This window comes from Tenebrio molitor, chromosome 5 (assembly GCF_963966145.1).
Source record: "Tenebrio molitor chromosome 5, icTenMoli1.1, whole genome shotgun sequence".
Lineage (NCBI taxonomy): Eukaryota > Metazoa > Arthropoda > Insecta > Coleoptera > Tenebrionidae > Tenebrio > Tenebrio molitor.
Genome location: NC_091050.1, coordinates 6606333 through 6628851, shown reverse-complemented (window position 1 = coordinate 6628851; position 22519 = coordinate 6606333). Strand labels below are relative to the sequence as shown.

At 32.9% G+C, this 22519-nt stretch overlaps 4 protein-coding genes across 8 annotated transcripts; 1 reads left to right on the top strand and 3 right to left on the bottom strand.

Annotated features, from left to right (window-relative positions):
- The first annotated feature begins 131 nt into the window (after window positions 1-131).
- LOC138131678 (traB domain-containing protein) lies at window positions 132-2594 on the top strand. 2 transcript variants are annotated; one of them, XM_069048845.1, is made up of 6 exons: window positions 132-291; window positions 342-589; window positions 644-895; window positions 947-1086; window positions 1146-1321; window positions 1750-2594. In XM_069048845.1, exons 1-6 carry the CDS (start codon window positions 267-269, stop codon window positions 2055-2057), a joined length of 1149 nt encoding a protein of 382 aa, XP_068904946.1. In that variant the 5' UTR covers window positions 132-266; the 3' UTR covers window positions 2058-2594. The 2 variants fall into 2 exon arrangements, with proteins under 2 accessions (XP_068904946.1, XP_068904945.1); XM_069048844.1 differs by having other exon boundaries at window positions 1747-2594.
- LOC138131683 (formylglycine-generating enzyme) lies at window positions 2234-3760 on the bottom strand. 2 transcript variants are annotated; one of them, XM_069048851.1, is made up of 4 exons: window positions 3034-3760; window positions 2809-2980; window positions 2600-2759; window positions 2234-2544 (listed from the first exon to the last, which is right to left on the bottom strand). In XM_069048851.1, exons 1-4 carry the CDS (start codon window positions 3548-3550, stop codon window positions 2419-2421), a joined length of 975 nt encoding a protein of 324 aa, XP_068904952.1. In that variant the 5' UTR covers window positions 3551-3760; the 3' UTR covers window positions 2234-2418. The 2 variants fall into 2 exon arrangements, with proteins under 2 accessions (XP_068904952.1, XP_068904951.1); XM_069048850.1 differs by having other exon boundaries at window positions 2234-2530; window positions 3034-3756.
- Window positions 3761-5292: 1532 nt separating this feature from the next.
- Window positions 5293-11101, bottom strand: LOC138131674 (uncharacterized). 2 transcript variants are annotated; one of them, XM_069048834.1, is made up of 5 exons: window positions 10954-11101; window positions 9987-10248; window positions 6871-7124; window positions 5926-6540; window positions 5293-5725 (listed from the first exon to the last, which is right to left on the bottom strand). In XM_069048834.1, the coding sequence occupies exons 1-5, from the start codon at window positions 11051-11053 to the stop codon at window positions 5499-5501; spliced, it is 1458 nt and encodes a 485-aa protein (XP_068904935.1). In that variant the 5' UTR covers window positions 11054-11101; the 3' UTR covers window positions 5293-5498. The 2 variants fall into 2 exon arrangements, with proteins under 2 accessions (XP_068904935.1, XP_068904936.1); XM_069048835.1 differs by lacking the exon at window positions 10954-11101 and adding an exon at window positions 10884-10905.
- Window positions 11102-15763: 4662 nt separating this feature from the next.
- LOC138131671 (chromatin assembly factor 1 subunit A-like) lies at window positions 15764-21994 on the bottom strand. 2 transcript variants are annotated; one of them, XM_069048830.1, is made up of 4 exons: window positions 21858-21994; window positions 20661-20725; window positions 16142-16866; window positions 15764-16094 (listed from the first exon to the last, which is right to left on the bottom strand). In XM_069048830.1, exons 1-4 carry the CDS (start codon window positions 21876-21878, stop codon window positions 15853-15855), a joined length of 1053 nt encoding a protein of 350 aa, XP_068904931.1. In that variant the 5' UTR covers window positions 21879-21994; the 3' UTR covers window positions 15764-15852. The 2 variants fall into 2 exon arrangements, with proteins under 2 accessions (XP_068904931.1, XP_068904930.1); XM_069048829.1 differs by lacking the exons at window positions 15764-16094; window positions 16142-16866 and adding an exon at window positions 18233-20317.
- Window positions 21995-22519: the final 525 nt, after the last annotated feature.

Here is a 22519-nt window from a genome sequence, read left to right as displayed (position 1 = left end):
TAGATTTAGATTTATCACAGTGTTCACATAAATTCTAATCTACTGAAAAAAAATTAAGAACAACATTTTTTTTCATTTGTGCTACATTTTTTATTGTTTAAATTTCTGTGGTACGATTGAAAAGTAAAAATTCCCTAAATAGATAGCCAATTTGGCAGTCGGTGACAGAGTCTGTCTCTGTCATTCCTTTGACAGTGACAGTTTTAAAAGTCGTGTGTTAGTACATTAGTTTTTATTTTGAAGTAGGTTGTTGTTCTACCTTAAAAATGGATAAGTCGTTAACAAATTTTGGTGAGCTGAAAGAATATCGTTGTGCATTTAATGTTATACGTTCCTCACAGAATTGACAGACAGTACTATAAAGGTAAGTTCAGACTCGGAACACGGTTCTGATAAAAGTGAAACTATTGAAATATTGAGTATCGGCGAGACCGATCAGTTGTCCTCAAATGGAACCAAATCTGATGAAGATTTTGACAATAACTTACCAGAAACTGTAACTCTTTTGAAACATGAATCAACAGGTGCCAAAGTATATCTTGTAGGAACAGCTCATTTTAGCAACGAATCCAAGGAAGATGTTATCAAAGTAAATTGAAGTAGACTAAAATCAATTGCAAAACAAACTTAACCATTTCTCTAGGTTATTCAAAATATTCTTCCCAATGTTGTGGTTTTGGAACTTTGTTCATCTAGAACTAATATTCTCAGTTTAGATGAGAAAACAATACTAGAAGAGGCCAAGAATATTGATTTGCAAAAAATTATTACAAATATCAAGTCCAGTGGCCTTTATAATGGTATCATGTATATACTTTTGCTCAATATGAGTGCCCACATCACTAAGGAATTGGGAATGGCTCCTGGTGGTGAATTTAGAGCTGCTTATCGAGAGGTATTATTGGACACAATGATATGTTTGTAATTATATTTATGATCACAACAGGCTGAAAAAATTCCCAACTGTGATGTCCTTCTAGGAGATCGTCCTTTAGGAATTACATTGCACAGAGCTCTCTCAAAATTAACATGGTTTCAGACTGTTAAGCTGGCATGGCATCTACTAACCTCAAATGAAAAAGTCAGGTAATGTTTTGGTTTTTTATGTATTTTGTAAATAATTCATGGAATTTGTTTTATACTAGTGTTGAAGATATAGAAAAATGTAAAAAACGCGACATGTTGGAACAATTATTGACTGAGTTAGCTGGTGAATATCCAGCTTTTCGTGATGTTTTCTTAAATGAGAGAGATATCTTTTTAACTAATTCTCTCCAAGCAGCAGCTGCTTCTGCACAAAGGAAGATTAAAAGCAGAGAAGGTAATTGATTCTTGTTTTAGTGTATTATACAGGGTGTCTCAAAATCCGCAAATTCCGAATTCAGGGCGTTGTAGGGGATCACTTCAGTAGTCCAAATATGGAAATTAAAAAAAAATCGGGACTCCCCCTACAAAGATACATTGGTCTGAAAGTGCACCCTTTGAAGTGCGTTTTCTTCAAATACAGGCTGAAAAGTTCAGTGTTTATTGTTATTTATGGTGTAGATGATTGTGGAAAATAATAATGTAAAACAATTTTTTGAAGAATAGCTTTACTTTGGAGTAAGTGCTTATATCTTCTTCAGGAAGAGCAAATTTTTTTTTCTAAGTATTTTTTGAGCTCCACTGGGTCCTCTACCACGCTCTGAATTCGGAATTCGCGAATTTTGAGGCACCCTGTATGTTACTAACTTTTATTTTTTTTAGAAGCTGGTGATGCTAGTGAGCCTATAAGAATTGTTGGTGTAGTAGGAATAGGTCATGTGCCTGGGATAATTAAATTGTGGCCTAAAGATCAGAAGCCATTTATTGCTGAAATTATGAGCATCCCACCACCATCATTGACTTCCAAGGTGGTGAGATTGTCTCTTAGAATTTCTTTATTGACTTTTGGAGGCTATCTGGTGTATCGGTTTGTCCCCGTTCCTAAAATGCTCAAAGAAAATGTTCACTTAGTATTTCACAAGTTATTGACTAATGTTAAAGGAAATACTGAGTTTAAATATGTGTTACACTAATCAAATCAGTTTATAATGAAACAGAACAGGTTTTTTATTATAAACATTTGGAGGTCCCTCCCTTTTTTTTATTGTTTTTGTTTGTGAAATTTTTGCTATATTGTTATCTTCTAAGTCAAACATTCCATCTTATATATATTTTTTTTTAATTAGATTAAGTTTATATAAACAAACTGTTTTTCAAATCATAATATATTTTTAAAAACTTACAATATTGTATAAAACAATAGGTCATAATTTTGGAAGACTTCATGGCAGGATTTTTTTAAGTACTTGGATTAGTTGATGTTTACAAACAGTTGTACTCACTGCCAAGTTGCTGAAAAATATCAAACTTGAATATCAACTGCACACCGAAAACCTAAATTTCCAGCTGAACTATCTTTCGTGTTAAAGGATCTTGCCGCACATCGATATCTCCAACAGTAGGATTCATGACACAGATAAGAACCTCCCTTCTTAACTTTAGCGTCCTAAAAATATTTATCTTTGAATATATTTTTGTTAATTTGGTGTTAATAAAGTTTTTGGTATATATTTACTGGATCATTTAACCAATTGTCCTGTGTCCACTCCCAGACATTCCCAGCCATATTATATAACCCAAATTTGTTCGGTGAAAAACTATTAATAGGGGCAGTTGATATGTACCCATCTTCTGCAGTATTAGTCATAGGAAATTCACCTTGCCATATATTTGCCCTAAAGAAAATCATTATATTTATATAAACTTTTTTTTCAAATGCACTACCAATGTTCGCCTTTTGGGTTGAGCTTATTACCCCAAGGATATAATTTTTGCTTTAGTCCAGCTCTACAAGCCATTTCCCACTCAGCTTCTGTAGGTAAGCGCTTCCCCACAAAATCACAATATTTTTTTGCATCATTCCACGACACATGAATTACAGGATGGTCCATCCGTTCTACGTATCAGAATGAAAAAAATAAAAATAATCATATTTTCAAAAAAAATTACCATCAATTGTTGAATCTTTGCCCTCCGGGTGGTTCCAAGTGACTCCTTTCATTTTTATCCACCAAGGAGCTTGAACTGCTCTAAAGTCTTTATATTTTTCTCTTTCACTCTCAGGAACTAACATTTCAAAAATGAAACTATCGCCGAATTGTTCAGCTTCTGTTATATACCCTGTTTTCTGGATGAACTCGTTGAATTTTTCATTTGAGACTTCGTACATGTCTAAGTAGAAAGAATTTACTGAGACATTGCGGACTGGACCTTCATGATCACTTTCAAAAACTGGTTTATTTGTGCCCATTTCAAAAGTTGCTGAATCAATAAGAACCATATCTGAACTATCAAAGGATGCTGCAGTTTCAATATTATTGTCGACGTCATTATGAATTTTTGTGTATTTGTTGTGAGACTCTTCATTAGAACACTCGGAATTTCTGTTTAGTTGACAGCCACAATCGCTTACGCAAACATGAAGAATATTAAGTAAAATGATTAAGTATGTAAATGTTAAGTACATTTTATATAGGAATGTATGTTTCTTACTTAAAGTAATTAAAATAATAGTAGAAAACTATGAAGGAGTGTTTAGCATATGTATGATAAATTAATTACTGAAATTAAAATTTTATGCATTCTAAATGTTTTACACTAAAACTGATATGTATTCGTTTGCTAGATTAGATATGTTGGAATGAGTCATTATTATAAAATATTAGGTTATGTTTAATATTAATGACAGCGATAATAAATATTGGTCTTGACAGAACAGATCCGGATTAAAGACAAATTTAAAATTATACTTTATACAACGCGTCTAAGAAATAAGTACATTAATTTTAATTCAATTTAACTGGTAATAGAAGCGATATATTTAAATACATTTTTTCCGAACCTTGAAGTTATCCAACTAACATTATTGAAAGATTTGGCACAAATTTCGTTTCGTTTTTTTGCTAATGAACGAAAACATCCATAAATGAGGTCAGAGCACGAGACGAAGTCGAGGGCTTTTATTTGATAATAATTGGTCTTCTTACCGAATAATTTATGGATGTTTGAATTCATCAGCAAAAAAATTTCCGATATTAAAATTTTGCACGAGGGGTATAGGGCTGATTATTTCCTGAATACAATGAAACCAAACGCATTATTTCCAATCCTTTTTATTCAAAATAATTAAAAAAAAAAATCAGGTACCGACATTTTTTATCAGATTATTGCACATGTGCATTTTAAAGAAATTTTATCGGGTTATTTTTTGTTTTCTCGTTTTGATTGGTCAATATTTGTCACGCAATTGGTTGCTAAACACATGAAGGAAATAATCCGTAAAAATTCTCATGAAGCAATCGGGGTAATCAATCACAAAAATTATTTAAAGTGACCACCGTTATTGTTAATACAATAATGAGGCCGCCGACGAAATGATTCTTCCATTCTTTCCAACATACCTTTGTTATTGCGAATTATTGTGGCAGCATTTTCCACCCGTTCTCTTCAAACTTCAATTGTATCCAATTGGGATCGAATATAGGTACCAAGTCCTTCATGTACCCCCACAAGAAGAAGTTGCACGGAAATTCTGTGGGCTCGAGGAGCACTCTCGTACACTTCACCATACACTACACATGTATTCACTATTCGAAAATAAACGTGCCATTTTCACAAAATTTTAGCTCAAATCACAGAATCAACACGTAAACACCTGCCTTTTGGAGTGGTATAAAACTAACTGAAAATTTAAGCCGCTTATGCTCGGCCACAGAGCGAAAAATTTTATTCTAAAAACATAATGTTTTGCGCTGATTTTACAAAAACTATTATTTCACAGTCACGGTTATTCGGTCATATAACTAGAAAATAAGACAGCTCGTTAATTTATGGGAGGCTAAAGTACTGAAATGAAAATTTTATTTAGAAAAAATGGTACATAACAATTTTGTTGTTCTTAACGAGATCTGTCACTGGTTAAAATTAATGTACATACTTACTTCTTAGACACGTTGTATGTTGCATACTTCTCCAAAATATTTTTAAAACAAGACCAATTTTCTTGTTTTGTAAGTTTAAAAAAGTGCTTCAGGTGGACATACTATTTTTATGCAAAATATTAATTTCTACAATATAGAGATTAGTAAAGAATTCTCTACGAATGGTTTTACAATAAGAGTTGATGTCTTTGTTCGATAAGAAAAAATGTTATTTGTCTTGGAATCTTGGATATTGGAAGGTCATCTACATTCAATAAATAAAAAAGTATTTTTCGTTATAAAACATTTAATTAAAAATTATTCTACCTTACATAAATTTAGCCAACATGGTCAAAAATTTCTCGAAAGCATACAAGCTTACGTTTATGTTAAATTTGTTCAATAAATATGATTGAAAAACTTAAATATTTTTTTCAACTATGCTTCGCGTCGTAGTAATTGTATACCTATTACTTATCACATACTTTGTATCACCTATTGCCTTCTTTTATTTTGTTTTTTATTTTTTTGTTGTATTTCGTCTCGGGTAGGTCCTGCGACTGCAGTAGCTTGCGGACTAGAAATCGCAACTCCTTCTTTTCCTACAAAAGCCGTTCCACGAGGTGCAGCTGCAGCCACTCCTCCAGGACCCGCAAGTGCGATGGCACCGGGTTGGGCTTGAGAAATCGTAGGCTCACTTGGTTTGTCCGCGGCGGATACAACTATAACAATTTGTAACCTTTTTTTAATGAACGAACAATGTTATAAAGTCAAATAAACTTTAACAAATATTTGAGCACTAGCTAGAAAAAAATGTTCATAAATCTTGCTTATTGTAAACAAAAAGGTTGCTTTGATAAAAAACGAAAAACAAAGTTTTTTTTCTAAATGGTCATTTGTCTATAAGTTTTAACATTCTCACCTTCAGCTTCTGTGTCTGGTGCGTTGCTACCTTCATCTTGTTCTCGAGCTTCTATAATTACAGCGTCGTTATCTTGGTCGCTGTTTTCTTTCAGTTGAAAAATTCCGAAGTCGTTTTGCTGTTTTATTTCTTCTCTAAGTTGGGGTTTAAGCTCTTTCGTTTGTTGAAAAGCTGGTAAAGGATTTCTGAAGAGAGAATCATCTTGGAAGGGGGGTTGATTCAACAAGACTAAATTTTCAGGATATGCTTGCTGTAAATCAGATCCGGCCAATCTATGAGTGGCGCTGACGTCGTCGATTTGACTATTTCTGAAGAGTACATTTTGGAATGGCGAAACGTTTTTGGCAGCAGGTTGCGAAATAAAACTGGGGGCGATCTGGGCATATTTCAAATTGACACTCGGATGAACTCCTGGGTAGAGCTGGTTGTTGTATGGGAAGTTAGAAAAGAGCGGCTGTCCATTCAAAATGAAGAATCTCTGTCCTGGCCTGAGATTTGTTTTAGGGTTGAAGGCAGGGTTACGATCTGCGGCCGCCAGGACATCGGCTTCGGTCCCCTGTTTCTTAGAATTGTCGTCCTCGTTGAAAGTTTCAAGTTTTTCAGGCTTACTCTCTCCTGGAACCAGAAAAGCAATACTCTTATCTCCACATCGATAATTGAAATCTCCAATCCCGGCGACATTTTTTTAGTTAACAAGAGACCAATTTTCTCGTCAACTTTCTATTAATACATCACATTTATTGTTATTACTCTCAATGGTCTCGTTTACAAGGTAATAATTTAACGTTCGTTCCAAATGAGTGAAATTCACCGGCGCAGTGCTACACCTTATTGCATAAAACGGTGTCATTGTACTCGGCACGCGATATGAATAGACGATTTGACACTTTTGCGTTGTTGACAGTGACCCATTTATGAAAGACGCATAATAAAACAGTTACGCACCTTTAGGAGTGAATGGTGGAATTTTAGATGGGTTTGTGGGCACTTCTTCAGCATCTTTTTCAATTGGAGGAATGTGTGCCGGTTTGGGATAACCCGCCACAAATAATGGTCGAGGGGGTGCGGGAGCGTCCCTTAAAATGACATTTGGGCCGGGCTGTGGAACCAAAAAGTTGCCCGGTGGAGAACCGGGTTGCAACAAGAAGGACTGACCAGGGGCGGCGCCTCCGTGGTACAGCACTATCTGTGGCTGAACTCTGCAATTAAATTAATTTAGTACAGTAGTGTACGTAATTATGTTGTTTTAGTAAACCTTGGAATAATAAAACGAAATTAACTTTGACTAAGAAATGTGTGGTATTAAACATGCAGCTTCCTGACACAATTTAAAGGACACAGTTAAGAAAAATTATAATGAGCGTAACAGCTTCGGATCTTACAATTTTTGTTAACATGAAATGTTTTTTATTTCTTTCATACTTTTTGAATTTTGTTATTAACTACATAATTCCCACACACCGATTAATGGTAATTATAATTAATTAGCATAGGTTCCAACCTACAAATTTTAATTATTGTAGATTTAATTAAGATTGTGTGTAATTATTGAATGTAGATGGCCACACATTATAATTTATTTTTATGTTGCAAGTTATTGTGATTGTGAAAATTGATAGAAGTGCAAGGTTTTATTAGGTATAAAGTAAATTAGATATATTCGTATCTCTGGACTGTGACAGATCATCCATGTTTTAAGTTTTATACTTCCACGTGACACTAATATTGAAAATGGTAGGTGGTTAACCTTTGGACGGTATTTTAAATGGATGTACAGCTTTACAGTTAGACTTTTTGTAGCAGAGGTGATTAAGATTAAAGCTTTAATCTAAATTTAAATTCTTCGATACTAAAATACTGTTTGTACGTTCTTAAAATCTTACCACACAAATCACTAGTGTACATGATAATATAAATGTCATAAAATGATATTTTATTTTCTATAAGAGAAAACGCTTTTTTATAATTCTGCACATGAAAGTTACTTGCAGAAAGTTATTCCATAATTCCAACGTCTAAAGTGTATTTCTTTAAATATACAAGTAGTTAAAAAAAATCGAAAAAATCGATGTCTTTACTGTTTGCTCAATTTCGTTGTAGGTCGTAAAATTTTATTGCATATTATGAGCGATTAACAGGCGCAATGGTTGGATTTGAAAAGGTTGGGAAGCGGCACGTGCCATTTGAGGTACAATGCAAATATGCAAAATGTACAATACAACCCTGCTGAAAATATTACCTGCTAGTGGTAAACTAGGATTTATAAGCCACTTTAACTTGAAGTACCAAATAAATAAAATTTTACGACCTATAACCAAATTGAGAAAACACTACTGTAAAAAAATTTCTGCAGAATGGTTATTGTTAAAATTTTTAATAAATGAGTAGAGAGAGATAATTTGAAAACCTGCAAAATGAAGAAATTAAAACACCTAGGGGCCAGTTTACAGAAGGGAAATTAAGTTAATCGTAATCAAATGCGAGATTAACTGAACACGTGACCAGATTGAACCAATCGAAGTTGCGGATTCATGGGTTAATCGCGCATTAAAATTCAATTCGAATTAAATATTTAATTCTCTTTCTATAAACTGGCCACTACTCTTTTGTTCATTTTCGATACATGCGGAATATGAATTAAATTTGACTACGAAATATAAAACTCTAAATTATATTTTGTGTTTTAGATAATTTTTAATTAATGCCTTATTCCAGTAAGATTTGCTTGTCTTATTTTAACCACTGATTATTTAAAACGATTAAAACAAGTCTAATATGTACTTCACTAAGAGAAAGGCGATCAAATAACAATAAGGAAGTACCTCATGCTTGTGCTTCTCTTCTTATAAAATTTACTTTTTGTGTTTTAACCAGTGACCACTTAAAACAACAGGACCACAAGTCTAACATTACATCAGGTGAAAGGTGATTGAATCAGGATCAGGAAATAACTGTCACCTTTTTAATTTTTCTAAATGTCTATATAATTTTTAATCACTAATAATTAGGATGCCAACGGCTGAACATTAAAAAATAAGCAACCCAAAAGAAGTTTACATTCACTTAAGAGACCAATAGTTAATTTAGTATTTAGTGTTGCAGTAAATTTCCGAATACCTCCTTCTCGATATTAATTTAACTATTGATGCAACTGTCAACTTTCATTCATGGGAATATTAATAAATTAAATGTTTTTAGATTTGTCATTTAAAATTTCAAAACAAAATTTATTGGAAAATAGTTTTTATGTCAAATAAAATGGCATTCACTGGCATTATCTGGTATTTATCCTATAAATTTGTAAACAGTAACTTAATGTCCAAATGTTTAAAGGTGATGTTTGCAACATTTGATTCGAAATGTGACTTATGATGATCTTAATATTACACAAGGAGTGAAGAAAATATATTATTTATTAAATTATTAAATCTGGAAATCGACCTGATCAAAGGTTTAGTTTTGTAAACTTTGTTTTTTTTTATCAGTCTAATTCAGTCGTTAACTCTGAATTGATTACAAGAAAGGTAGCTTAAGTTTTTTGTCAATATGTCCTACTTAAGCAATGGAAAAAACTAATGCGTTTTTTAAACCCTTGTGTTAATTCAAGAAATTTGATTTCTTACAATAATTATATCGTTTGAAGATAATTAAATTTTCTGTAATTATCGGTCACATCGTTACAACAAATTTTTAATTTCTCTTAAAAAAGCTATTCTTTGTACTTTTAATAAACCTTTTCATTTCATTGTTTTCTGAATTTCTTAACGCCAGATTTACATATGTCTTGCTTGGACTATTTTTTGTGCTGCGCTTAAATGTAGAGAGAGAAAACAAAACCTTCAACTTAAGTGAACAGTGATTTTGCATTGTTATTGTATTATGAAACAAAAACGGGGTGAACTGGTATTTGAAGATAAAGTATTGCAGACAAATAGAACGTGAACGGTTAGTGATAGTATCAGCGTATAGAACAGTTTGTAAAAACTGGGTTAATTCAGTTGTGATCAATAGTAGAAAATTAGTCATAAAACGCACCTACACTTAGTTTGAAAAAATTGTACCTTGGGAAATGTTGCTTATCGCCGATAAAGTTGTAGGAAGGAATTTGAAATTGCGGATCTAGCAACGATAAGTCGTACTGCAGCTCGGATGGATATTGTTGCTGTGGATATTGGTGCTGTGGATATTGTTGTCTTTCAGGAACATAAAGGACTTGTTTGGGTTCAACAGTCCTGGACGGCGCCTGCGGAGACTCGGGACGAGGCAAACCTTGCGAAGAGCACACGACTGCTATTACCAAGGCTATGTGAAAAAGCATTTTGTCTGGAAAAAATGTAAATCAGGCATTAAATACACGAGTTTATTGAATATCCTAAATAAATGTCATGTCGCTAGCCCCAGAAGTGCTAAGATTAGATTGACAGGCAAAAAAAGACATCTCACTTCCATCAACTGTCAACCAGTTTTTAGAATAAAATATCGAGACACTTCTAGAGTTGGTGGGTATTTAAGAATGATGATTACCTACAGTGGAGGTAATTACTCTAATTGACACAAGACAGTTTTAAATACATATAAACCGTTATACGGAAACAATTTGTAGATTACACAGAGGATGTCGTTAAATTAAACCAATATCAACATCAACGGATACTTATATAATACTAGAAACAATGGATATGGATATACAACTTTCCTCAACTAAAAACAATACACAACATTGTGTTTACACATGTTAACATAATATTGAAGCCAATTTCCTTGTTTCTAAAAAATTATATAAAATTAACAGAATATGTAACAAATGAAAATGTACGTTTTAAATTAAATTATTAAACAAAATTACAAAACATTTAACGAAAGCTAGCCTTTGTTATTAAAAAAAAAATAAACAAACAAGTCAATCAGATAATAAATTTCAATTTTGGATAGTATGGAAGGAATTTATTCACTGTTACCTTATCTAGTTTTTTTCGAAAAACGAGTTCGATAGACCCGCTAATCTGAAGAATGGAAAAAAATACTCACCTACTGAGACAGCTTGGTGCACAAGAGTATAGATAAGTAATAACTCCTTCGGAGGACCAACGACCTCTCTTATACATGCCCGAAGGAGGGGAGGAGTCATCAATGCCAAGTGTCTTCGACGTTGTCCAAGTGATACCTGAGTGTGCAAACATCTCGAATGCACCTCACGAAGTATATTTTATTCATTTGTGAAATAGTCTCTTTTCATACTTGCTGGTCATTCTCGACAAAGATTTTTAAAGTTATCAGCAGTTTGTATTCCGATCGTGCGCGAATCTCGTTATGGGGGCATTGTCGAAAATTTAGAGGTTCATTGTCAAGTTTTTACTTTCAATTGTAAATACGCAATTATTTGTTCTTGCTTCGCTTTCTTTCGATCATTCTCTCCTATTAATTGTTGTTATTTCACATTTTATACAGTCATTAGTGACAAAACTTTCAACGTTCAAAGTGCGTTAACCGCATGTTTTACAATAAGAAAAACAAGAAACAACAACACTGAAAATTACTCTTATAGATATTTATGATAAATTTGATATTTTGCTTAATTACTATTAGTTAAAGGTAAAAGAACGGAAGTGTATAAATAAACTCCATTCAAAAATTCCAAGAGATCGTTAACTAATTAACAATGAAAAATAAACAAAATCAAAACTGAAATCACATTACATAAATTTTTTGAAGCAGGGTCGTATTAGATCCATATCTATTATTATGTAATACAGTTAATGAGAATGTTGAAAAAACAAGGAAGGATATGCAAATTTTTAATTTACTACATTTGCAGACAGTTATCTTCAGTCATTAAGTTTTTTAAATTAAATCAACAATTTTCTCAATATAAAATGTAAAAAATAAGATAGATAATTCGATTTTTTAAAATAACGCATTCACATATTAAATCATATTATAACCTATAAAGTTTGTAACTAATTCGATAAAATTGAATGATCTTTTCAGAGCACTGTCATTTTCGATCGTTTTTTATTTTCACTCTACATCATCGGTGATTTTCTTAAATGGGGCACCATATTTTTGCTTAGGTTGGAATTCCGAATTGGGCCACATGTCAACATATGACATTGACATTGGCATTGATAGCTTGAAATAATCGAGTTTAATCGACTTTACACTCTCACTGTATATTACAAGCAAATTATATATGTTATTTATTAGTTTTGTAGTAAATTCTAAGTCACTTCGCAGCTAGCTTTATGTTAAGATTTAGCAACAAATCACTAATTTCTAACAGTAAAATAAAACTAAATACACAACATAATTTTCGTTGTAAAATGATTTAAAAAAATGCACTAATGCTATTTCTTTCGTATTTTAATGTTTCTTCTTTGTTTTGTTTGTTATCACTCCAAATCATTATAATATTAAATATGGAAATTTTATCGTAAATTATGCAGAATATAAATGTGATGAATATCTGTGTGCTTTGTCGTTTATTTTTAATTCGTGACTAGCCAGACAAAGAAATGTAAAGTCATCTCATCAGTACCAAATTCTGTACTTTTTTTGTATAGTGATGTTACTTAAATTCGGGTAATAAATTAACGAGCGAGGAGTCAGGACCTAAATCCACCCAACGTTTTCGCGATACCTACCTACTCATTAACCTTGATGAGGTTAAAAACCGTCTAATTGCAATTTAAACCATCAGCTTACTGGGAATAAAGTTAGAACCACTAGAATACCTACTAGTTTCTAGATATTTTAGAAATATACTTTTGTTACAACTATGTAAGTATGTATTAAGAAATTTTTGATTTTTCTAAAGTAGAAAATGGAAAAATGTTTGATTAAGTATTTGCATTTCATTATAGTGAGTAATTCAATTTCTCTAAATTTTAGTTCTTAAATACATACACATAAGTAGGTACTACATATTTTATGTAACATGATCAACAAAAAAAAAAGATAAAGGGCGGCTAGGAAAACAAAACTGCTGGAAACGGAGGGCGTAGCTTCATACAAGCATCCGTGATGAAGGTTCTGTATGGTAAGCCCAGTCACCATTTACTTCGTTTCCATTTCGAAAATAGGGATCTGCCATGAATATAATTTGTGTTCTCGAGTGAAAGCCATTTATCAAATAAAATTCACATAAATGTCAAAATTGGCAGGTGATAGTTTATTAAGTTGCGCCACACGTTTTCGAAATTTTGTCGTTCATAGCCGCCCCTTATTTCTTTTTTGTTGATCATATTCTATACTTATCTAATGTCTTAGATTAGTCGATAGGATAAATACACTTTTAAATTTTGATGTAGAAATAAAATTTCCTTACAGCCTGACGTTAGTGACGTTTCATTTTATTCATCTGAAATTTCTGAAAAAACTCTACCATAATTAATTTAACATCCTCTTCTTTTTTTCAGTTTCCTTGTACTATACCTAAACTCTTTTTGCTTTTGAAATTAATTAAAACACACACACACAAACAACTTAAAATTATGTCGTAATAGTTGGTATTTTTTTGCTAAAGCGTTTGCAAAGTCGAGTCTCATTTCCGAATGAGTCTGTTTTGGTTACTTTCCTTTTCCTGTGGATTGCGCTTATTATGAAAAAAAATGCTTTTACATGCTGTATATCCTGTTCGGATAATTTATGGTTACGGTGATTATTGTTAATTTTGCAGGTTCGATTGATATGTAAGTAAAAAATAAATCCAATTCGCGTTTCGTCGACTCTAATTAAATCACAGTCCATTAATTTATCAGCGTTAAACTAACAATACTGCGAGAAGAAAGTGTTAAAGTGGTCATTGTCATTTAAAATAGTTCTGAAAGCTCAAGAAAGGTAATATTATTGTCATTATTGTTGTGAAATATAAAAACGCATTAACATTCCTCTCTACTCCAATTTCATGAAATTGCGGACAATTTCTCTCCCATCTCTACTGACAACAGGATGACACTTGTTTCAAATTTATTCCTAATAAATCATCTCTGCACCTGCATGGACAACCCATTTAAGGACTTTCGGTGAAGTCATTTTGTTGTGTCTGGAACTTTTTCGACTCTGACAAGCCCATCGGTATTTAAGAGGAGTGACACTTTGACTCATCACAATTCTAAATAAAATTGTGGGCAGGGGCACATTTAAAATTCTGATTTTAATCTGACTTGAGTAAGAAAGTGAGATCAAGCGTAAATCCACTACTTGTGGTTAATTTCAGAGAAATTATGTAACGGATTAACCGGGCCATTGTTACCGACACTTATATCTTTATGACACAGCACCTAAATTTCCATTGGTATTAATCTGAAACTTACCACAGTGAGTGTCACAGTGATTTGCAAAAACCTTGAAAGTGTTTCATTTTAGCTGCTATTTTTTTAACGTTTTATATTTCGTGACACTTTTGCAAACGTTATCGAGGCACTTATTGAACATTGACCTTGCCATTACTCATTGGACATAACAATTCCAAAATCGGTTTAGTATTCTTCTCGGGTTGTCGGTGCTTAAATTGCTTTACAGTTGTTTTTATTTGTGAGTGATTAATCTTTATCTTGATTTTTCATCAGAGGCCCTATTTTTAAGCACAATCCATTCTGTGTCTTGCATAAAAAAATACTTGTATTGCTTTTCTTATAATCCTGCACTTTCGTAAGCATCTGAATTATGAAACCTCATCTGGAGTGATCCAAATAAAGAATTACAATGTAATTTATAAAGCCTGTCGAGAGAAAGTTAAAGACTGTTTTTTATGGTTTTGGAGTTGGACATTACACAACAATTCGGGATAAATACGTATAGGAAGGTATACAAATACATATATTTAGATGCAAATCAGAAAACAACTTGTACTATTGTGTACGCAAATGAAGACCCCTTTTGCATTATTAAATTAATTTGATTTAATCAAGCTTTTTGTAACAAACTGCAATTGTCGGTGAGCTACAATAAAATAACAACTGAACGCAGCAAAAATATTTTAATACCTAATAGAAGCTCGATGAATTGTGGCTATTAGGCCTTGCATGAATCATAAAATAGATATGAGGAAACTGAGCTATTTGTCGTATTAAATAAACAAGAAAATGACAAACTTTTACAAAAAAATTTTTGATCAGTTCTCTACTGTTGAAATATGTAGGTATATTGCAGTTTCCGAAATTGATTGAATTGAAGCAATTATTTTTTTAATTGTAATATTTAATGTCGATTTAATTGTTTAAATTGCATCAGTGGATATCGTTGCAAATTGATTTTAATGTCAATGAGTATTCAGTTGTAGTATTTGATTGCATTAATTTATCAAGCTCTCTTATGCACTTTCATTTAATATTCCGAATAAGCGGTGAACCCCATGGCCACTGCATATGGGAAATGGTTTTTTGCAAGCATAAAATCTTTACAAGCAACTGTAATTGATTACTGTGCTCACAAGTGTCAGTTAAATTACGTTTACTACCTGGATATTTTTGTTTTTAATTCAGAAAAAACTCATTTACTCTCGCGAATTTATCGTACTTACAGAGAAAGTCCTCTAATAACTGTAATAAGAAAACATGTATTCCTATTTTATATGCAAACTAATGTCGCCTGTTATAATAAAACAATAAAAAATACGGTATTTCACAGTTATTCTAAAAGCGCCATACCCGTAGGTGATGTAGGTTATTAATGGAAAATACACTGACCGTATAACTGGTCCCATTAAAATAAGAAACCTGAATTTAACAGTTCTGATACCGGTGCTAGTTTCAAGTTCAAGATCAGGTCAACAATTTTTGTTGCAGAGCTATAAAGCTCTCCATTATCGAATACAAATGCGTCGAAAGAAATACACAACAATACAAAAATATTTTATTACGTTATACGTTCGTTAATGCATACCACGGCGCTGTTTTCGCTAATTAACCATACATTAAATGGAATATGTTAAATCTGATGATATTTGCTAATTATTTTGTTGAGAAGTTCGCTGGCTGCGTCTGTTTTGTTCGGTGTGCCGTACCTCTTGGGTTTCGTACCTCCAACGTAGCCTTCGGCGTAAATAGGAACTAAGGCTTGGTCAGGAGCCACTCCTGCGATGGCGGTACCCACAGGACGAGCTATAGCAAGACCTCCCGGTCCCACGACGGCGGTCGCGATAGGTTTACTCGCAGCAACTCCTCCTTCACCTAAGAAAATATTTTAGTTTAGGGTCATTTCGTATCGGGAAAATTACCCGCAACAGCTAGTCCAACAGGTTTGGCTTCGGCAACAGACGCGTCAGCAGGTGGCAGACCAATAGAAATTCCCTCATTATCTTCGTTCTCTTCTTCTTCTTCGTTTTCTTCCTCTTCTTTCTCTTTATTTTCCTGTTCCTTCTCTTTCTCCTTTTTCCGTTGCTCTTCTTCTTCTGCTTTTCTCTGCTCCTCTTTCTTTTTCTCCTCTTCCTTTTTCCGCTCCTCTTCCTCTTTCTTTTTTTCTTCTTCTTCCTTTTTTTTCTTGTCTTTTTCTTTTTTGCTGGATTTTTTACGCTCGAACCATTCTGTTAACCCTTCCCGGTTCTCGTAACTGAATTCATCAGATTGTTCTTGAAGTTGGGCTAAATTTCTAGCCGACGAGTTCAGAGCTTCCATATTTTTTTGATACAACGTTTCTTCTGCCGGACTTAACTTGCCATTCTTTTTCGCGATTTCTTGAAGTTTTATTATGTTAATAGCAGTTTGATGGATGTTGCGAATATTGGGTCCAAAGTCAATATCTTGCTTCGAGGGAAGAGGAGGATTTTCTAATTCTGCCGCGTTGATTATGTCTTCCGAATTTGGAGGTTTAAGACCTGGGGGCGTTTTTATGATATTGGTCAGTACTGTGCCGTCAGGCCTTTCGACAATTTGCAGTGACTGTCCCTTACCGCCGCCATAGAAAGGAATTATAGTTACTTTAGAAGTGGTGTCTTGCAGAATACTATAAAAAAATACAATGAAAAAATTAATGAAATAATGTTGTACTTGATGATGATTAAGAAATAGCGTCATAATAATGTATTCACTGTTGGATAGACGACGTTAACTAGGTAACAGTCATATGCTTATTGAATCGTAAAATGTTTTACGCTCGAAAGGAATTTGCTTATTGTTTTGATGTGCTTGAGGTGGTTGGCTGAACTAAAGGACATTCGCTTTCCGGTACACACATGAAAGTTTTATTCAGAAATGTGCTAAATAAAAAACCTTTTCATTGTGACATTATGCAATACTTAATTTTTATTTCTATGCGTGATGGAAATATGCAAGTAGTTGCTTAGGTGGGTAATAATTTAAAACAACCAACAGTCAGGTACAGCGAAGTGTTAAGTTAATTAGTGTAGTATTAAAAATATGACTGATAATGTGCTAATTTTAATTAACTATTTAAATACATTTATTTACATACGTTCTTATTAATTATTATTTACAATTACATGTGAGGAGATGTTAACAGCTTGAATAATCTTAGTCGATAGTTCAATAGTATTTACGATAATAGGAACAAACATTTAACAGCACTCTTTGGTTGGAATTAAACTTAAGTCAATATGTCTTCGTAAGTGATTTCTAAGTCACTTTGTGCGTGAGCTAGACCACCAGGTCCGACAATCGCAACAGCTTCAGGTTCGAATAAAATATCAACGTTTGTTCCTTGCCTCAGAACAGCTCTAGACAAAGGTGTTGAAACCGCTTGCCCATCAACTCCTGCAACGGCCTTGGCAACTGGTTTCAAGATCAAAGTAGTAATTTTCTCACGTTCGGCTAAGTTATTATTACGGAAACTGATAATTCTATCGGTTTGAATTGTGTTTTTGTTTTTCAAATAATGGAACAAAGGATGAGCCTTGTAAGAAGCTAATGACTGATTTTTATTCTCGAAAGATTGTTCGCTGTTTAATTCACCGACTTTGATTTCTTCTTTGGGCGATATTCTCACTAGATCACGATTTTTTTGTCCCAAAATTTCGCTTTGCGCAGAGTTTGTATCTGTAATTTGTTTACTTTTTATATTAGGCGTATATGAAGGGTTGAAAGCTTTATTTTGGGGATATGCAGAGTAAGGATATGTCCCTAAGTATTGTGATGGTAGGGTATGTTGAGAAGGCCATCGCGGATAACGAAGTCCATTAGGAAATGTTATGAATCTGAAGAAAAAAAAAGGTAAATTAGTACGTTAATCAAGAATAAATAATTAATAAACAAAATTAAAAACTGGTTAAATAAATACTGCAAAGCAACTTGTTAGTGCCTTAAATCCGAAATGAAGTTAATTAACTATGGAAAGTTAAATAAAAAAATTTAAATCAATTATAAGCTGCTTTTTAATACAGGTTACACTAAATTTACCAGTCAATAACAATAGTTTCACTAGTGGGGTACTTTCCTGCGTACAATGCATATCCTGTTTATATTAATTAGAATTATTCTTATTAAACAGTCTGTTTATCAGATAACTATTTGAACAAATACTACAATAATACTTTATTAAATATAAAAATAATCTCTACAATAAATATAATTATTATATTTTAAAACAAAATTAAACTAATTGGCACAGAGTTTACTTAGTTGTATAATGTGTTGCCTACATACATATTTACAACATGCAAAATTAATGGTACTGATAAATATGATTAATTAATGAATAGCATCTCTTGCTACTACATCAACCCCTATTATAGTAAATAACTGGTCCTACGGCGACAATTTTTCCAATTCTAGGAGGAGAATGTCCTTGTCCTCTTGTTTTGTTTTTGTTGTGGTCGGCAAAAACTTGAGATAAATTAATTGTCGGCTCCACTGCAACTACTTTAGTTCCAGACCCCGCGATTGCTAAGCTGTCCGGATGAGTATAGGCAAATCCATTAGGTCCGACAATAGCAGTACCGCCACTTCCTGCAGTCGCAATTCCTCCAGGTCCCGCGATCGCTACGCCCCCCTTTCTCACTTTAATCTTGTGAACAAATATCCCACTTCCAGTGTTATCCTTGCTAAAAAGTTTCTTATTGCCATCATGTGACACTTGAACATCCTCCGCCTTTTCGAATTCCTCATCATCTAGTTCATCGTCATGGAGAATTTGATCTCTTACAGGCGGCGATTGTCGAGAAGTTTCGTTTGAACTTATTTGCGTTTTCGTAATTTGTAAAGTTTGAATTAAAGGATTACTGAATACATCGTCTACAGGTTTGGATGAATTGTAGAAAACTGTTTTTTTAATTTCCTGATTTTCCTTAGATTTTCGAAAACTTAAATTTAGTTTTACAGGTTCGTCTGTGCTGTCCGTAATTTGTAAATCCTCAATGTCTATAACTGTAGTTAGGTTTGAATCGTCCTCATTTGATACTGTTAGTTCAGCGCCTTTGCCGTTGTTAACAATATTGTAGTTTAACTTTGCATTTTCAGGAATTTTTCGAGCAACCGCTGGCGACGATTCTTCAATTTTACTTTCCGATGTGCGCTTGTGAGACATTGGAACTTGGGTGGAGTCTTTCGCACAAGAATTTCCAGATGATCCTTGAGGACCATATTCTATCATTGTCGTCATCGCATTCATCATGTGAACGATTGGATCCCTGATTACAATGGGGAAGTATTGTCCTAAAGGCCACTGCCATTGTTGCTTTGCAGGACGATACAATTGTTGCCAAGTGTAAGGACCATATACTTGATAATTGTTGTATGTAGGACGCGTTTGTTGATAATGATAGGGGTTAAATGGTTGCGAGTATGGGTTCAGTCCCATCTTTGAACCATACTGCGAATTCTCAATAATATTTTTGATGTTGTCAATGGTTTGTTTTTCGAGTTCGTTTTTATTTGTATCCAGATTTCCGGGTTTATTAGGAATTTCGGGAATTCTGTTCATTCCATAGAAGTTTGACGGTATGTGTTGAGGAGGAGAAGAAAAATCCGAATTCAAAGTACCCGGCATATATCCACCTGGATAACCTGGAATTAACATTGTTTGCTGGTGAACAATTTTTCTCTTAATATAGTGTCCAGGTATTTGGTCCTCATCTTTGACGTTGCTATCCTGCTGTTCATTTGTGTCTGGTAAAGGATTTCGTCGATTTGTTTCTAAATCGTCACGCTTATTTTCGATATAATCTAATATAGGGTTTGTAAAAGGGTCCCTAGGAAATTTAAAATCAGAACGTTGCCTACTTTTGTCCTCTTGAGATCTCATATAACTGAACGGAAAATGTTGGTAGTTCGGTTTAGACTTCTTTTTATTCAAACCTTGTTTCTCGTTAACCAAAGCTATCTTTTCTAATATTTCTTTGGTGTTTTCTTCTAACTGTTTGTTCGTTAAATCAGAAAATTCTGAATCTTGAAACAATTCTTTTGACGTTGGATTAATCTCAATCACGTGCTGTTTATCAACCCTAAAAATTAAATTTCATTTACTTCACGAAAAATATGTTCTAAAAGTAAAAAAAATATGTAGATATTTGAGATTTGTTAATATAGAATTATTAATTGCCATTTATATTAGTAAACTTACCCTAAGCACAGTGAAAAGACAAAAACTGGTTCCAAGTCTTCTAAAACTACACTATACACACTACTGGTCAAGTTGGCGAAAATTATTTTACAACAGTAATCAAACGCTACTACATAGAAACACATAAATCGACATAAAAGTAGAGTTTGTCAGTCACGATATTAGTGATTAGATACATAAACTTATGGTAAACTAACAAGCATAATGATTCTTTTATGACTTACTCTACTGCCGATGGGTCTTGCGGGTTAATTTGAGGTCTACAGTAAACCACAGCAAATGTTGATATCTAAAACAAAGGTTTTTTGGTGTAAAACAAAGTGTAATTTTTTAATCTTTAAGAAATGCTAATTAAGGAGAATTAACTAGAATTATTATTGTAGAACTTGTGCCGACAGCCCAGAATTTAATTTAAAATTTTCTAAAACAGTACAGAGCAATTAATTAATTTTTCTAGAAAGTTATTTTTCTCACTGCAGGCTGTAAATTGCTTTTTTCGATTTTTTAAGCCCCACTGACAATAAAATCGAAACAAAACTGCCACAAATCGGTATAGAAACTTATACAAAAAGAGAAAATAACTGGTACAACCTTAATGGCTAAAATCTTTTTTTTTAATGTGAGTGATCTGAACCCTTTTACATTTTATGTAGAAATAAAGTGAATGTGAAAGATTTTGGAAAATTTTAACATTTCCAAAAATGAAAAAAAAAAACAGTTATTTTTGGTAAATGTAAGTGGTTTTAATAATTGTAAAATTTGAAATTTGTTTAAAACATACGCCTGTTAATATTGCGTCGAAGACAAGTTTCAAATTTAATTTGAAAAATATTAGTTTTTGATTTTAACTAATTCACTAATTGACTTTAGTACATCTACGATAGAAAATAAAACCAGCGCCTGTAAATTGTTACAGGCGCTGGTTTTATTTTCTAGCGTTCGAAAGAATATATTTTAAACACGAAGCAACGTCACGCTGATGCAAATTTTTCTAAAAATGGATTGACTTCTAACGGTTTACTTACATGCCTGCATAAGATAAAAGCGATTTAATTATAATACAACACATGTTACATTACCATGTGATTTTGGTTGTAATGTTACGTTCGTCACTAGAGTTCATCACTCGCGAAGTAATGTAATAATAAAGTCTATAACTGTCAATATAATTTATGCATGATTCAAATATTTATCGTTCGACAAGCTTCGACAAATTGAAATTCGCCAAACAGGTGTTTATAATTGTTATGAAAATCACCTGATTTATAAATTTTACCTATGACATTTATTTTAAAATTTGTTATTAACTGAAAAGGTGAAATTTTAAATGTAAAATTTGGAACTAAAAATTGAAGGAAAAATTCAGATTTTATAAATTTGGTTCGGTAGATCATAGTCAAGAATAAGAAATATTTACTTACCAGAAAAACCCAAATAGTCATTTCGAAAAACAGTTATTACACTAGATAGACATTTGCCGAACTGTCTTCTCAATATTTACTTGCAGCCTTTTTAAAACTAACGGAAGATATTATTGTGACCACGTACATGCTGAATACCAATTGAGAAGAGGAGGTAACATCAAAAGTTACTTCTTATGCTCATAGAAGGGGCAGGTAACGTTATTTGACATGGAGGTGTCTTCAGACGTCAGTGATAACGCATTTTTGGGGAAGGTCTAGATTATCAGATAATCACATTTGTTAAAACAATTTGTTTTCGTCTCAGTTAGCGAAAAGTAAAATGTTGTAAATACTAATCAGTCAATCAGTTTAATTTGTTTCTAATTAGTTACACATCATTGTGTATCGATCAAAACAACAATTAAGTATACGAAATGAATATGTGATCGGTGAAGCGATACGGAAATGTTTAATAATTGTTATGTGGCACGGGCTGGGTCCAAGATTATTATTATAGATGATAAACAAGATTTAAAACGGCAATAAATTATAACGGCGTTAATAATTAGCGCAGACAAGACGTACAATTCCCAGAAAAGTGTAATTATAACATAGCTAACGTATTTAAGATCGCCAATAACATTACTCGGGCAGTTTAGTTTCAAATTTGTTTTATTTAT